The 16,913-nt window shown below is 41.2% G+C and overlaps 1 protein-coding gene across 8 annotated transcripts in view; it reads left to right on the plus strand.

Annotated features, from left to right (window-relative positions):
* Nucleotides 1-16,913, plus strand: part of dlg3 (discs, large homolog 3 (Drosophila)) — a 135,053-nt gene that overhangs the window by 113,938 nt on the left and 4,202 nt on the right. For 6 of the 8 annotated variants that reach the window (XM_061835328.1, XM_061835330.1, XM_061835332.1 and 3 more), the window contains 9 exons: nucleotides 3,922-4,098; nucleotides 5,763-5,838; nucleotides 7,829-7,931; nucleotides 12,057-12,098; nucleotides 12,348-12,398; nucleotides 15,046-15,147; nucleotides 15,243-15,415; nucleotides 16,276-16,385; nucleotides 16,465-16,556. In XM_061835328.1, coding sequence (XP_061691312.1) covers nucleotides 3,922-4,098; nucleotides 5,763-5,838; nucleotides 7,829-7,931; nucleotides 12,057-12,098; nucleotides 12,348-12,398; nucleotides 15,046-15,147; nucleotides 15,243-15,415; nucleotides 16,276-16,385; nucleotides 16,465-16,556 — 926 coding nt within the window. The remainder of the gene's footprint in view (nucleotides 1-3,921; nucleotides 4,099-5,762; nucleotides 5,839-7,828; nucleotides 7,932-12,056; nucleotides 12,099-12,347; nucleotides 12,399-15,045; nucleotides 15,148-15,242; nucleotides 15,416-16,275; nucleotides 16,386-16,464; nucleotides 16,557-16,913) is intronic. The other 2 variants (XM_061835329.1, XM_061835336.1) reach the window with 1 other exon arrangement.

Genomic DNA, 16,913 nt, shown 5'->3' on the forward strand with positions numbered 1-16,913 from the left:
AGCTCTACATACTATTAAGAGCAGACACTCTTTGGCTCTAAACTTTATGCTGATTGGTTTGAACGATAACAACGGAAACGTCAAATGGACGCAAACTCTGGGCAACACCTGCCTGTATGTCCGGGACATTGAGCTAGCGTAGACATGTCATTAACAGTATACATTGAAGTAATTTAATTGCAATAATAATAATAATGTAATTACAATAGCTTACTAACCATTATTTCTGTCATTTTTCATATATTTGAATATCCCCTATCTTTGAACTTTTGTCTATAATGCGAGAGAATAAGTTTGAAGATAAGAGTACTCTGGATACAGTACTAATGTATATAGAATGAACGTCATACAGTACACAAGTATATACAATAAAAGAGCAAGTCATGTAAATAGACACATTGCTCCATCTTGTGATTGGATCTGTGATCTTTTTTTTTTTTTTTTTTTTTTACAATTGCCTGGAAAAAATACCTGCCACCGGGTGACCTCATTACGACCCCTGGTGTTCTTATTGGGAAGTATTTTGGCCCGCCACACATACTGCTGCGTTAAGTAAAGGAGAGAGTGAGGATATTTGAGAGGCTATTGCAAGAATTGCCCCATTTGTTAACTTCAGAGTTGTATTTCAGTGACCGAGCCGCAGGGTTTTGCTTTTTAGTCACAGAGACCTATGAAATTACAATTATGTTGAACTGTTATTGTAAAACAAACAAACACTTTATGTACTCTACTCTATTGGTATGGGTTAGCGGCGGCCAGCTTGAAACTTGAAAACATCCATCCATCGATTTTCTTTGCCGCTTATCCTCACAAGGGTCGCGGGGAGTGCTGGAGCCTATCCCAGCTGTCAACGGGCAGAAGACAGGGTAGACCCTGAACTGGTAGCCAGCCAATCGCAGGGCACATAGAGACGGGATCGTACCCGAGTCCTCAGAACTGTGAGGCCAACGCTTTACCACTATGTCGCCACCTGAAAACATAAATTTAATTCCTACAGCATTTAGTTTTTCGCAGTAAAGTTTAGTTTCCTTTTGATGATGAGTACTCAAAGCCCATTACAACAAATGACAGAGACCTTCTGTAAGGTTGCCCACAAAGTATGATAAACCCTGCCCTTCATACATATTTTACTTTCACACAACAGGACTGGCAGTAAAGGTTAGACGAAGCAAATTGAAACCCTGCAACGCCACAAATCCTCACCTCCGAGTTAAAAATAATCCCTCCAAGAGCGACGGAGCTGTTGCATGTTTTAGGAACAACACCTCTCCATTGAGAACATTCCACAAGAGTGTGCTGGAAAGCCAGTCCAAGCTTGTGTCAGGCTGTTCCACAGTGCATGCATGTAGATTATAGTTGAGTTGAAAAGAGGTTCCGTCGTCCGTGACTTGAGGGCATTCAGCCGCACGGATTCTTCACTTCACAAACTAACACTTTCAAAGCTAAATTTAAGATTGATTTGTGTATTTTTATGCATTAATTTAATCTTGTATTTGGTATTTCTTTGGTATGTGTTAGGGAGGTGCAAGTCAAAGTATTGATTCATCAATGTATGAGGTTACAAACAATGAATTAGTTTACTGGCCAACGTGTGAATAGTCAGCAAATTCTCCGATCAATTTTCCTCATGGCGCGGGGGAGGCACTTTGCATGTGATTTGCTTTGTATGGATGGAAGCCGCATTCTACCACACAGTATTAAAATGGCAAGTAAAGAAGAAAGCAGCTGTGCGGTAGTGGCTATTTCTGAATATGTTTGCGGTCATTTTTGATTCCCTGTAAATCTGAAACACGGGAAATGGACAAAAGACACTTGAACCAACACATGCAATACCGACACAAAAATGTTTGTCTGCGTCCCAACGCTGTTCAGGCAGTGGTTTTGGAGTCAGAAGCCCAGAAGAAAGTGGGTTTTTGGTGGTGGTTCGACATTGACCCATCCATAGTTAACTGTATCACGCTTTATTTAATTTCCAATAAGTCGGAATTTGTGATTCATGAAGTGTATCCTGAAAGTTTTATTTCACAAAGCATGTTTGAATGTTGGAACACACTTTACCAGTGTTAGCCAAAATGTTAGCGCTCTTGTTAATTAAGCTTAATTAAGTTTAAAAGCACAGCCGCAAGTTTCACTCGTCATACACATTCACACACATGCAAGCTTCAGAAAAGGCACAAGCTTTTACCTTTAACATATTTCACAGTGTCTTTCTGGTTTGTCTGAAAGAAATATAAACAAAGCAGTTCCTCCTACCCCCAGTAAGCTAGCATTGACTGGGCCTGCAATGTCAGGACAATAATATTGGATTTGTCGCATGAGTATTATATCCAGTGAGGGACAGCTATGTGTTTCAAAACAAATTACTTTAAACTGACCATAACTTCGCTTAAAGGCAAAGCTTATTAATTTGCCTTATCATTGCCTCTTCCATCTAAGGCCACAATGCATTCATAAAACAGTACATCTGTAAATCAATGAAATCCAATTTAAGTTACAATAAAATTAGATTTAAAGAGAACATTTGAATCCCAGACTAAACATTTTCAATTTGAATCGTAAAAAAAGTGTGCTTATTTTTTTCAGTGTAGGTGCGACTTAAAAAAGGCAAATAATAGTAACCCGTTTTTAGTAAAAATCAATGTGTAGATGACACCATTACATTCAAAGTCATTATTTAATGGTCAAATTCGTCTCAGCTGGAGTCCACCAATTGCATGGTGTCAAACTTGAGTCTCGTGGGCCAGGTCCGGCCCGCCACTTTATTTTATGTGGCCCGCAAAGGCAAATTGTGTGTCAACTTTCATGATTCTTATTCAAATCTATACCAAAGTTTCAACTAGTCATATCAGAAATGATAACGTTGTGATATTGCGGCCCCATAACGGCCCTTTGAGGGAAACCATAACTTAATGGCCTGTGACAAAAATAAGTTTGACACCCCTGAATGTATGACATGGAATTGTAGACTTAGTGGTTGTCGCAATACAAGCCCTTCAACCAACCCAAACAGGCTTGTGGAACCTTTGAGTCATGCCGGAGTCAAGGTGATCAAAGTTAAAGCGCTCTGTGATGTAACTCCACTAGACCCAGGTGATTTGAGTGCGCCCCCTGCACTAAAACCTCCCCTACTATGAACACGGCTAGATTTAGTCACCCCAGTCTTTGTTGCTTGTATGAGAGACAAGTAGGGCCTAGCCTGTTCCTGTGTGGCTGACTAAGACTGCAGCAATGTTGTCAAAGACGTCTCGCTATCCAGCTGATGCATGTCCTCGCAGCCCAGCCTCAGGAATGTGGCGGCTATAAGCCCGCAAGGTGAGCTTTGAAGCTTGGAAAACGCAACAAAACACCCGCTACGGGTCATCTTTATCACTCTTAAAGTGGCAGTTGTCCCGTCACAGTATTCTTAAGCAGCAGTCTTGTATTTTACTTAACTCGCTTTTAGGTTTGGGAAGGTTTATGAAAATTGTCCAAGCCGTTGGCGTTGACTGTTTCACTTCCCCTTGCGTGTGTCCCCTTGTGAATTTTGTGAACTAGTCCATTAAATGTTTTGTATAACAAATTTGGAATGGTGGAGAAAGTCTTGTTGGTCAAGTTGAGGAGAAACCTGTAAAGCAGGTATGAATAGAATACATCCCTTTCAGTCGTGTGACGTGGCACATTTAGAGTAGCTTGAACGGGAGCGTAGCATTGTTAGGTGCGTGTGCTTTACAAATGTTTTCTTGCATTGTATTTTTGCAACCGCTGATTAGATCCTTCACAGGCCTTGTAATGTGGTGAGGTTCAAGTGAGCGTTAATCACATCCATACATAAGCAATTGTGGTGAGAAATCAGTTCAACAATAGCCGAACTGGATTATAACCTTTAAATTTGCGGATACGCGATTTGAATTCAAAAAATGAAGGATTCTTTTGTCTTTGTAGAGCTTTGTTCGACTATGACCGGACGAGGGACAGCTGCCTGCCCAGCCAAGGGCTAAGCTTCTCCTACGGCGACATCCTCCATGTCATCAATGCTTCTGATGACGAGTGGTGGCAGGCAAGGCTGGTGACGCCTCACGGGGAGAGTGAGCAGATCGGGGTCATTCCCAGCAAGAAAAGGTACGTTGGCTCCTTGGTTGTAAAAGAAATGATTGAAAAGAAGAATTGAAAACGTAAAGTCGCAAAGAAAGCGTGATAGTGAAAAATATCTACTATAATTTCCGGCCTACAGAGCGCACCTGATTATATGCCTCACCCAGTACATTTGTAAAGGAAATACAATTTTCTATATACCTAAGCCGCATTGCCCACATTGAAACATGAGATATTTACAAAGAAAAACAGTAAAATTTTTAATACCTTAGCTTATCTTAACATAGCAACAACACGGTAGCACGAACATGGCTGCTTAAAAAATATATATATATATATATATATATATATATATATATATATATATATATATATCGGTTTTAAAAAAAAAAAACACAGCCATGGCTGCTATGCTGTAGCAACATGGTAGCGCAGCACTAACATACATACCTTAATCAATGAGATGCAGCAGTAACACAGCAGCAACACGCTAGCGTGGTGCTAACACGGACGGTTAAAAATATACATACGGTAAAAATCATGGCAGTAACACGCTAGCGTAACGTTGGCGCAGCACTAACAGTGCCTGTAAAATAATAATTTAAAAAAACATACCGGTATAAGTTACTTCCTCGGCACATATATTCCACCCACATCACTCTTACCTTTTCCGCTCAAGTGTCCCCTTGCAGCCGTTAAAACAATTTACAAATTAATCCCATAAGCTGCATGGTTGAAAGTGTGTGAAAGAAGTCGCAGTTTATAGGCCGGAAATTACTTCTACAAACATTTCACTGAAGTTGGGACCAAAAAAATAAATAAAAGCTTGGACAGGGCAACCTAAGTGGTACAGGTGAGGAGTATAAAAGGAGCATCCCAGCAAGGGTCACTTGTTTACATGTAAGGATTTGCCAAGGTTCACCACTTTGTGAACAATATGCGATAGTTTAAGAAAAATGTTTCTCAACATACGGTTGCAAGAATTTTGGGATTTGCAAATAATTTTTCTGTTTACATTATCACGTGTGGTATGTAATGAATCAAAATTGCACTCTAGCCTTTTTTTAACATATACAACAAAACCATTAACTAAAGTAGCAGGTGAGAGCAAAAATCACAGGGTTTATTGTATTATCTCAATTCATTATACATTTGCAGATGAATATCCAAACCAGACAAAATTAAACTTGATGCATGAAGGGTATATAAAGAAAAACTTAAATAAAAACAAAAACCTGTTCCAACATATGTGAGTGAGAGGGTGTTGAGGAGAGATGAATATGCAGATTTTGTATTCATTTATTTAGGAAATTGATCAGAGATTAATTAGTTTGTAGAGGGGTGCTGAACGAGCAGGACAATCACTGGTCAAATAAAGGCTCAGGTTATTGTGCATTTTCAGTTCACTCAAAAATAAGACGAAAAAAATATCCCTAGCTTTTTGTGATTTGTGAGTGACAAAAGATTTTAAAACCTTTGTCTCACAGCAACCCAGTGGGGGGGGAATGGGGGGGGGGCACTTTAACGTGAGGCAGTGTCATTCTAGACTGTTACATATAGTACATGCATCTTTTCTTTCTTATTTGAACAGAAAATTCTTTAATTTTCTAGCTAATCATCAGCTGGTAAGAAACATTGTATGTTTAATGCGTGACAGAAATTTTTTTTTTCCTTTAACTTATTCTTTCTAGAGTGGAGAAGAAGGAGCGAGCCAGGTTAAAAACAGTCAAGTTCCACGCCCGGACCGGCATGATTGAGTCGAACAGGGTAAGTGGAGTAAAAAGCTGTGTAGCAATGCTACTAAACCCAACACAAGGATCCATCATGTTGTCATAATACAGCGACACGTGACTCACACTGTAGTCACTACAATCTACTACTACACGGTCTACTAGTTGAGCCTAGTAGTGTTACTCGGGAAGCCTAGTTGTAAAGGTTAATTGCGAACTACTTTTGTTCAAACCTATGTGCAGTAGATTGTTACACTTGTGGGAGATTTTTACGTGCTTTATGAATAAAGTACAGTTCAGCAAGAGGCTAAAATTGGCTGAAAAAAAAAAAAAAAAAATCTTGTAAATATTGTTTTACTAGTATGTCATTCATACTAATTGCATGCCAAAGTTGTCTTATTGGCGAGGACAAAGTGTACTGAGTAGGATTTGATTTTGAGCTGTGCATCATTTAGCACTTCACTAATAGTGCCTTCTCCTATGTACAATTTTAAATTGAATATTTTTTCAAAAATTGATACTATTGCTCTGTCCTGGTTTTTTTTTTTTTTTGGTACAAATTGTTGACCCATCTGAACTGTTGAGAATGTCTTTGGCAATGCAATTTTAATGGCTGAACATGTATACCAGCTATTTTTTTATTGTATTTTTTTTTTTTTGAGTCGGGGTTGGATATGTGTGGTTTCTCTCCCATTCCAGCAAGCTCAAGAATGGCAAACGTAATAAACAGTGATGCACCGAAATGAATGTTCTTGGCTAAAACCGAAACCAAGGGAAACCAGGGCCAAAAAGCAGTAAAAAGAAAATATTCTAGTAATTAGTTAAATTGTAGTTATGGCAATGACTGTGTACAGTACTAACCTCACTACGAGCAAGGCATTGCAGTTGCATAAATTAATATTAACACTTCAAAGAATCAGATGTGATTTTTCCACTTATAGGCGGAATTACGTCTTTAAATTGCATTGATTAAAAAAAAAAAAAAAAACCTAACCCTTGTAAAAATGTCTTATTTACTGATAACGACACATGACGTTAATAATTGTTGTCAAACTCATGCGTTTTAATCATTTTCCGAAATCAAATTAAAATGTTTTTCAATGGTTCCGATATACACGTTATGAAAGCACGCTTGCATGCCATGATGCAAATCTGAATTCAAGTTAGTTGAATTTGAATTTGTCATTTTTTGGGGTAAAGGTATGCACCTAAATAATGAACAATCGTATTGTGTAAATTTTGAAAACAGAATCGCATTTATTTATAGATGTACTAGATATATTTCAGTCCGAATACAATTTATAAAACTTGCACGTTAAAATTGGTGATCATCCTTTGATAATCCTTGCAGCCCCCAGAACACCCCCCGGCTATTTTTCAGTTTTCTCTCAAATCAAGTCTGATTAATAATCATAGAAGGAACACACTTTTTTAAATTAGTTTTTTAATATGATAGCGCTCTCCGTCGGCCGCATCAGTAGTCCATGAATGTCTTTTGGATGCCATTGCTAACGTGCTGTGCACGTCAACCTAACTTTGCGTGGTTCTGTTGGTTCACCGACAGAACACGCCACCTTGTCGTCGGTGGCCGCTCCGAGTTTTGTCCAGAGAAGCGTGCCACGGGTTTCGGCCAGGAACCAATATGCACTTTACGCCTTATTTCCAGCTCAAATTGGTTGCATCACGAATAATAAATGATCGGATGGGATTTCTATGGCCACTATATGAAGAAATGGGTTAGATAATGTGTTGTAATTACCAGCAATGTATTGAACTTTTGTGTATTTTCTAAACAGAAGCTGCCTTTGTCTGTACATGAATACGCTTTTTCATTTCCACCCGTTACATTGCCATTTTCATTGTTATGATTTGATGTTTGCCAAACATTCCATTTTATTGTTTTGCATGAGTGTTGAGTACCGTCATTGAAATCCATTCTGTTTTTTGGTTTTTTTTTTGTTTGCCCTCTCATCTCCCCCACCCCTCCCCGCCTCCCTTCCTCCCCCACGCCTCCTTCGCCGGCAAAGCAGCCAGTCAAAGTAAAGCGCAAAAAAAGCTTCAACCTGTCGCGAAAGTTCCCGTTTTACAAGAGCAAGGAGAATATTGTGCAGGAGTTGGTGGAGTCTGAACGTGAGTACCAGCTGTGTGAAGAAAACAAGGGGCTGGGGGGTCGGGTGGGGGAAAGGGGGAAGGGTCATGTCGCTTTCATCCTTTCTTTTCCTCTTTTCACACTTAAGTTCTCTCTTCATCCTTCCTTCCTCCCTCACCTCCATGGACACTTTGCTCTCATCCCTCCCTTTCACAGAGGTGGACCGCATGGCAGAGGTGGGACAATTTTAGGACTGCTGACTTGCTTGGGTAAAACTTTTGGAAAGGCTCGACTTTGGCTTGAATTCCGTGACCTGACAAGTCTTTCCTGTTTCTATTTGAAAGTCAGTATTTTTCAAGAAGTATGACTCATTGAAGGGAGCTCTGAAGATTATTTCATCTGGGTGTTAGTATTATTTTCGATAAAATTGTGGAAAACAATGATGGTAACGTGCAACATTTTCAACCGAAGGATAAGAGAGACAACTATTAAGGGGAAAACGATATTGCATTTCCCCAGTGCTATCATGTCAAAATTTTGCACACAGACACCTTGCACCATATTTTGGACCATTAAACCATTCAGAAACCTCCATTCCTTCTGCAAGATTAATATTACTACTAATTTGGCATGCCTGCTTTGGCTTTTCTTTGTGGATGCTAATGGCAAGGGGAGTTTCCCCTTGTAGATAAATTCTTGTCGGTTACGCATTTAATTTATAAAACAAAACAGACAATACGGAGACTGACTTTTTTTTTTTTTTTTTTAAAAAAGAAAAAGAAAAAACCACAGTGATGGTGAAAATTGTGGCCGTGGGGCAGAAAGCCCAATGGCCAAATATGGTCCGTTTCAAAATTGATAGTTTTTGGTCAATCCTGATCTATTATTTTTAAGAATATTGATCCAATCATTGTTCATGACAAAAATATACTACTGATTGATTTTGCAAAAGAAATATAAATATTATAAGAAACCGATTAGAATTGGAATAAGAGGCTCGATGTAAACCTTCCAATTGATCTTGGAAAATAAGGGAAGAAAAATCACACACAGCCTGGTGGGCTGATGAGGGAGATTCCTCCAGCATGGCAATGTTCTTCCTGACCAGGAACTGTCACATGCTCGGGGCCTCATTGTGAGGAGGGCCCCCTGTCATGGCGAATGAGAAATGAGTTGCCCCGTCACAACTGTCGCCCCCTTCTCATGCATCAAAGCAGGCCAACACCACAAGACGCCAGTCCTGCAACTGCGCACCTACAGGTTGCTGTGACTGCGCAAGATTGTTTGACTTTGGATTCGCATAACCCAAATAATGACTTGCTTTAAATTTGTTGGGGCCACGGTAACGTCTGATTCAGCAGTTAATACCAGACCTACTTTCTCCCACCTCTGCCGCATGTGACCGCCTCTCTGGTGTCCTCCAAGAGGAGTGGGTGGCTGTGTGTGCTTGTGTGTGTGTGTGTGTGTGTGCATGCGCGCACATGCTTCCGTGTGTGGTTGTCAGCCGCACTAACTAACATACAGCAGGCTTTTTAACACTGCTGCTATACTACTTGAACCTCAACAGGAATGTCACGAGGCAGTGATGTACAGTACACTGAACTTTGTGATTTCCCCCCCAACCTCCTTGTAAAAACGATGACTATTCCAACACACACACACAGCACTCCTCTTCCTCTCAGCCCTGACTATCACTAACCTCTTCTTCTTCCTGTCTGCTCTCTTCTCTTCTGTTTTTTTTGTTCTCTGCTCTCACCTGTCGGGACACCTAGGACTTCCCAGGGTTAAGCGATGACTTTTATGGATCAAAGAGTTTGAGTAAGTGTTGTGGTTGTCCCCCGAGTGGTGGATGGGGGGGGGGGGGGCTGTGACACGGGCACCACACAAAAGCGTCGGTGTACATGCACTTTGTATAGACGTTCAAACGTTTAAGGGTAAATGGACAAACGTATTGGGACACCAATGTGCCAGAAGAGCCTATAAATTGGATTCTCAGCGTCTAGAGTTGGATCAGTATTTCCAATTTTATTTAGTGTAAAATGTGGCTCTTTTTAGTTGAACACAAAACATTCTTTGTGATTTATGAAATGCAACAGGTAGATACACATTCAGTGTACCTTCTGCCAACTAGTGAAGCTCGTACGTCACTGCAATAGATAAATGGATAACAAGAAGATACAAGGTCTACAACTTACGATTATTTTAATAATTGTTCATTTTTTGAATAAGTCAGATAAAAGTTTCCATTCCTTTATTCAAAAACAGGACGTTTCAAATTGGCAGTGCAGAAAACTGCACACAAAGGTTGTTGCATGGACATTGCAGCGTGCTTAAATTGATGAATTATCATTTCGGGGTAAAAAAAAAAATTACAGAGGACATTTACAAATGTCGAAGTGACAATTTTCTGAGTGAAAAGGACACAAATAAATAAAAAGATGACATTTTAGAGACCTCAATTGGGCCTTTGATTGGAAGAGTTGTTTGGGGTGCGCAGATTAAAATTCATTATTAGAATTTGTGCACCACAATTTCTGGGTCTCGATTTGTGCACTAGGCCACAATCGTGCTGGTGCCATTGAAAGCGAGAGTCGTTGTGTCCCAATACTTATGTTCATGGACTGGGTATATTCAATAAATCCATGCCGAATAAATATTTTGCATTTCTGCGGGAGACTGAACAAAATGGAGACGTGTCAAATAAGGTGACACACTTAATAGTATTTGTTACTGGAGCTGAGCATTGCCATGGCAGCATGGACATGGCATAATTGGCTGCCTGCTGCTTCCCCCCAGTGGACATTGTAGTAACACTCAAATCTTTTTTTTTTTGGGGGGGTGGGGGTCCCCCCCCTCCACCATGATGATACGGGCAACCGGGCACATTGTTCAGGGGATTGCAGTTCATTTGGGATCTCATACCAGGAAGCACTTCATTTCCTATTGCCCAAACTGAAAACCACTTTCCTCATATTGACACTTGCATGGCTGCTACATGCAGCAGGTCTTCTGCTTTCTTTTTAATTTTTATTTTGTATTTTTTCTGGTCAGGTTAGACCAGTGATTCCCAACCACTGTGCCGTGCAGGAATGATTACGTTACTTTTGTTTAGCAACCAGTTCAGGGTGTACCCCGCCACTTTCCTAAAGATAGCTGGGATAGGCTCCAGCGCTCCCGCGACCCTTGTGAGGATAAGCGTAGTTCTGTTATAGGTCATAATTTTGGGAGGAGTTTTGAAGTTACCTTTTTTTTTTTTTTTTTAGGGGAAAAACTGACATTTGAACATGGGTTTCTAGACTTGATATTCACTCTGTCGCCTTTGCATCCTGTAAAAAAGAAAAATCGTGTGCCAAACTGAGCGCATCAGCAGAGGAAAAAACGGCCATCCAGTGGACTCTGCAACTCAGGATCAATTTAGCTCCTCCTCAACATACAAAGATCTTAGAGCAGTTAAGATGCGTCGTGTCAACATACTTCCTCGACACCAACTGCTGCTTTCCTTAGCCAGGACTTTGGTGGCATCTTAGAATCGTGAATAGCTTTGTGCACTACTTAAATAGGCGTACATTTACTACTGACTAATCACTAATCAGGCAAGATTATCCATCCATCCATTTTCTGAGCCGCTTATCCTCACGAGGGTCGGGGGAGAGCTGGAGCCTATCCCAGCTCTCAACGGCCAGGAGGCAGGGTACACCCTGAACTGGTTGCCAGCCAATCGCAGGGCACATTGGAACAGCCGCACTTACAATCGCACCTAGAGGCAATTTAGAGTGTCCAATTAATGTTGCAAGTTTTTGGGATGTGGGAGGAAACCAGAGTGCCCAGAGAAAACCCGCGCAGGCACGGGGAGAACATGCAAACTCCACAACAGGGAAAGGGCCAGGTTTGAACCCGGGTGCTCAGAACTGTTAGGCCGACGCTTTCCAGCGTGATTATACCGTGCCGCTCAGACAAGATTATTTCGATTTTAAAAAGAATTTTTTGTTTGGTGTGCTGTGAGATTTTTCTAAAGTGACTTGTGACTTATGCCAAATGTTGAGAATCACTGGACTAAGATACTGCAACCACATGAAATGAGAATTACCTTAAACTTTGGTTTTGATGACAATGGATGTTTTTTTTCCCCTCTAATCTGCAACATTTGCTCTTCTCCTCCTTTTCAGAATGTCTAACGTCCAACACAAGCGACAGCGAAAGCAGTTCAAGTGAGTCGCCTTCCTCACTCGTCTTCACTCCGCCTCACTGACACCGTGCAATGTTGGAGGGTCGGCTCAACGCTCCCAGCAGTGACTCCGCACATTTCTATCGGCTTGAAAATGAAAGCACTGAATGGATAACTAACAGAGTGCACCATCTGTCCCAGAAGGAATAAAGACATTTAAGCTTGTCCACAGTGTGATAGCAGCCATCTGATAACTCGATTATTTTTTTCATATTTTTCCTCATTATCACAGAGGGCCAGGAAGACACCATCCTCTCCTACGAGCCAGTCATTCGACAAGAAAGTAAGTCCATTTTGTTGGGAGTACTGTTGGAATTGTTCCAATCAATTGTTTGTTGATTTCATAAATTCAAATACTACGAGCTGTAGTAAGACTGAATTTAAAAAAAAAAAAATGAAGGTTAATGTTCTTGGTTTGACAAATCCTGTCCTTCAAAGGCCGAAATGTGAATTGTTTATGTGCAGATGTTGATTGTAACACCATTGGGTGGATTCCAAAAGGTTAAAATTGTCAGAAAGTGACTATGATCGCAAATCTAGTTTTGCTTTGAGATATGTAATTTCTTCCATGACTGTACTTGCAACTGATCTCTGATCTCAAACCATCTTCCCCTGTTCCCTGATTTTTTTTTTTTTTTTTTTTTTTTTTTTTTTCTCCCCCCCAGTCATGTAAGGAGTCTCAATTATTCACAGTGGAGCTCGGTCATAGTGTGGGTCCACTGTATGCCTTTATGAATATTCTTGTTTGCTCTGTTGCATGTATTGTTGTCACTTGTTTGAATGTAAGGTTAACCAATTGTTAGAAGAGGGAAGCACAGATCCAAGAATTCCACGTGGGGATTTTGGATGTTGGGATTATGACAGGAAAAGCTCGGGAGTTTGGTTGACATGATGATTAGGGGAAAGGTTGGCATATTTTTGTGTCCAGGGGAGCCAGTGGAAAGGCAGTAAGGCCAGAAGTTTAGGGGCAAGGTTCAAATTATCATAACATCGTGTGGATGGGATGAGAAATGACAAATGATCGCACGTTGCTGGATCCGCCGGAAAAGGACGGAAACGTGGCGGAAAAAGCCGATCACGTAGGACGTTGTGACAACAACGGGGATCCCGTAGGATTGCGCTGGAAGAATCGAGAAGAATTTTCCGATAATTGGAGCGATGAAGGGTCCCACGAAGACTGTGAGGAATACGAGCTTTAAGAAGCCGTTAAAGGTTATCAGTTTGAGCCATTTAGACAGCACACACGTTTGAATTCAAATGAAGTAGCTGGCCACGAAGAAGCCGACACGGAAAGTCAGACCCATCGTGGAGGAAATATCGACTGGTAACCATTTGTGAAGTTCTTTTTTTGGTTTAGCTAGTCATAAACTGATAAATGATAAAGGCTTCGATATCCTGAATGTATATACAAAGTTTTCGGTCTTGTTTTGAAATTATGCAAACGGCGTGTATTTAGTGATTTGGTACGCGACAACTACTTTGCATGTAAAATGTTTATTGTTGCACCAAAACACACAGAAGCCGACACTGTACTCTAAATTGGTATATTTTCACAAATAAGTAATAATCTAATAATAACAACAAAATAAAAATCATTTTTACGGATTGATCACTGAGGAATCCTCGAAACGAATGGGTTTTTCTTCGACGTGAATACAAAAGAGTGCCAGGTTATCGTTGTTCCAAAACAGCCCATCCCAGAATTTGTGACGTCAGAGGTCCCCACACTAAATGAGTCGTTTTGCGGGTTAGAGAAACTAGGTCAAAGTTCCCGGACTTTAATTCATAAACACTTATGTTTTGGGGTAAAAACATCAAACAGGATATGCATTTTATGGAACTGTTGAATGTGTATTTTTGTCTCGATAAGATAATTTGCGTTAGAAATTAGACATTTCATACACTCTAAAGGAGGAGTTGGCTAAGAATGTTCAGATTGAGTGAAGAGAGTGAAAGTTAAAATTGAGAGATTGAAAATTAAAATTGAGGGTGTTGTGTGAATTGTGAGTGACTCTGCCCCACAGGTAGGATGTTACCTAGAAGGAGCTCGACAAAGAGAGAGTTTTGATTGGTACAGATTGTAATGGACATGTCCGTGAAGGAAACTGCTAATGAAGAAGTGATGGGTCAGTACGCCATCCAGGAAAGGAACTTGGAGAAGATGGTGGTAGACTTTGCCAAAAAAAAAAAAGGTGGAAATGGTTGGAGTGAACAGGAAGTGGCAGGAACATAAAGTGACCCAAAAGAGCAGATGTAGAAGCAGCCATCTTGTAGAGAGGATGTCATCTGAAGGAAGTTACCAAATCTAAGGGGACATCATAGGATGGTGGTAGTGGGGAAGAAGATTAAGAAGACAAGAAGCCGACCAGAGAACCGCGTGGCGGGAGCCGACTGGCAGGAAAGACGATGGAACCTCAAAGTACAGGAAGTCAGACAAGGAAAGAAGTTGGATACTCCTTGAAATGCAACGTAGGGCAAAGGTAGACGTGGCAAAGGCCAAAAATAAATCCACGTGCCCACTGAGCCCTAAACGCAGATTGGACAAATGTCATAAATGCACAAAACATCAAAAAAAAATAGTTTGGGAAAGATATGCAAATAATTTATGGATTCAAATAGAAAGTGCTTACAATTTTGAGACAGGCCGGTAAGAAAATGCCTGTTCATAATTTGAAAGAAAACAGTATTTAAAGCGTGCAAGTTTTTTTGACCCAGCCCACTAAAAGAATTGGAATCGAGAATCTGCTCTCAACGCCAAGAACTAAATCTGTTCAATTGTAAATTGAGGTGAGGTCCCACCACATAAGATGAACTCCACGTTAGGGAGTGTTTCACTTTTTTTTTTTTTCACCTTGTGTAAATGAGACTGAATATCCTGACAACGTATACAGATGAAGACTTGACATTTTGTTGTGGTTTTCCAACCTCAGTCCACTACACAAGACCCGTCATCATCCTGGGCCCCATGAAGGACCGGGTCAACGACGACCTCATCTCAGAGTTCCCTCACAAGTTTGGCTCCTGCGTGCCCCGTAAGTCGACCAGCGTGTCGGGACACGCACGGTAAACCCGAACAACTGGTCCGCTCAAGCCGGTTCTGATTCTGATTCGACTTCTCTTCCAACAGACACGACTCGTCCGAGGCGAGAGAACGAGATGGACGGCCAGGACTACCACTTCGTGGGCTCGCGCGAGCAAATGGAGAAAGACATCCAAGACAATAAGTTCATCGAGGCGGGCCAGTTCAACGAGAACCTGTACGGGACCAGCATCCTGTCTGTCAGGACTGTGGCGGAAAGGGTACTTGGCACCGGCATGAATGTGAAGGGAAAAGCCCTCGGGAGTATTTAGTCCGGATCATGGAAATCCTTGTACTGTCTTTGTCCTCACTCGTAAGACTATTCAGCATGCTAGTACGACGACGATGACTTACTTTTGTAATATTTCTTTCCACAACAAGTGCTACTCTTAGCCAATTACTAAACAGATAAACCTCATTAAGCTATAGTGCTGCGCTAGCAACACTAGTAGGCGTAACTAGTAGAAAGCTGCAAATTTTTTCACACGCTTTCATCCCCGCAGTTTATGCGGTGATGCGGCTAATTTGTTTCTAACTGCGCAAGGGGGAACTCTAGCAGAAAAGTTAAGAGTGAGACCGGTGGAATATATGTTCCGAGGAAGTGACTTTTACCGGTCCGGCTATGTTAGCGCTGCGCTAGCGTGTTACTGCCATGTCTCAAGTGATTTTTACTGGTGTGTTTTTGTTTTTGGTTTTTTTAAACTGGCACTGTTAGCGCAGCGTTAGCGCGACGGCGGCGCTAGCATTAAACTATCTGTGTACAGTCTTTCTTTGTAAATTTCTCGTGTTTCAATGTGGGCACTTGCGGCTTTTACACGTCTGTACCAAATGGTATTTCCTTTACAAGGTGAGGCTTATAACCAGGTGCGCTTTGTAGGCCAGGAATGACGGTACTAGTACCTGCTTTGTCCTCAATCTATACTAGTCGACAATGTACTAGGGACTTAAAATTGTGCTCGTTAACATCTACCACTTGACTAGTGGTCCTCATATTGGTCTTTCAAGTGCAGTCTTTTTCTCACCAACACTGCTCACTAGTAATTAGTGCTCGCCTAAACGTGCGCCGTGTTGACGTCCACAGGGGAAGCACTGCATTCTGGACGTGTCGGGCAACGCCATCAAGCGACTGCAGCAAGCACAACTTTACCCGATCGCCATCTTTATTAAACCAAAATCCATCGAAGCCCTCATGTAAGTCACGCCTTGTAACGGCGGCGTCTAACGCCGGCGTCCTTCCTACATCGCTTAACTCCCTTCGTGCGCCGTCCAGGGAAATGAACAAGCGGCAGACGTACGAGCAGGCCAATAAAGTCTTCGACAAGGCCGTCAAGCTGGAGCAAGACTTTGGCGAGTTTTTCACAGGTAAGCCTTTCGCGATCACACTACGAGCTTTTGGCAGCTTGACTTGACTGGGAAAATGAATAGAACAGGAAAAATTAATAAGCATAAAGACAACCAGGGGTGGCGCTTAAAGGGCTTGTACGTGGTTTGTATTTTCACTCACGGAAGAAAGCACTTCATTAATTCACCACAGGACTCTTGTTTATTACTGTGTGGATCTGTGCATCTGATACATTTTCAGAAATGGGAAAATAACATTATTAACTTAATTGATGAGTTTCACTCGTGTGGCAAGTAGCCATGAATTTCTTCAATTGCCCAAAAATGTTAATTGCATTTTTATTTAAAAAAAAAATAAATGAAAAAAACAGTGAAAGG

Source organism: Syngnathoides biaculeatus, chromosome 11 (assembly GCF_019802595.1).
Source record: "Syngnathoides biaculeatus isolate LvHL_M chromosome 11, ASM1980259v1, whole genome shotgun sequence".
NCBI classification, from domain to species: domain Eukaryota; kingdom Metazoa; phylum Chordata; class Actinopteri; order Syngnathiformes; family Syngnathidae; genus Syngnathoides; species Syngnathoides biaculeatus.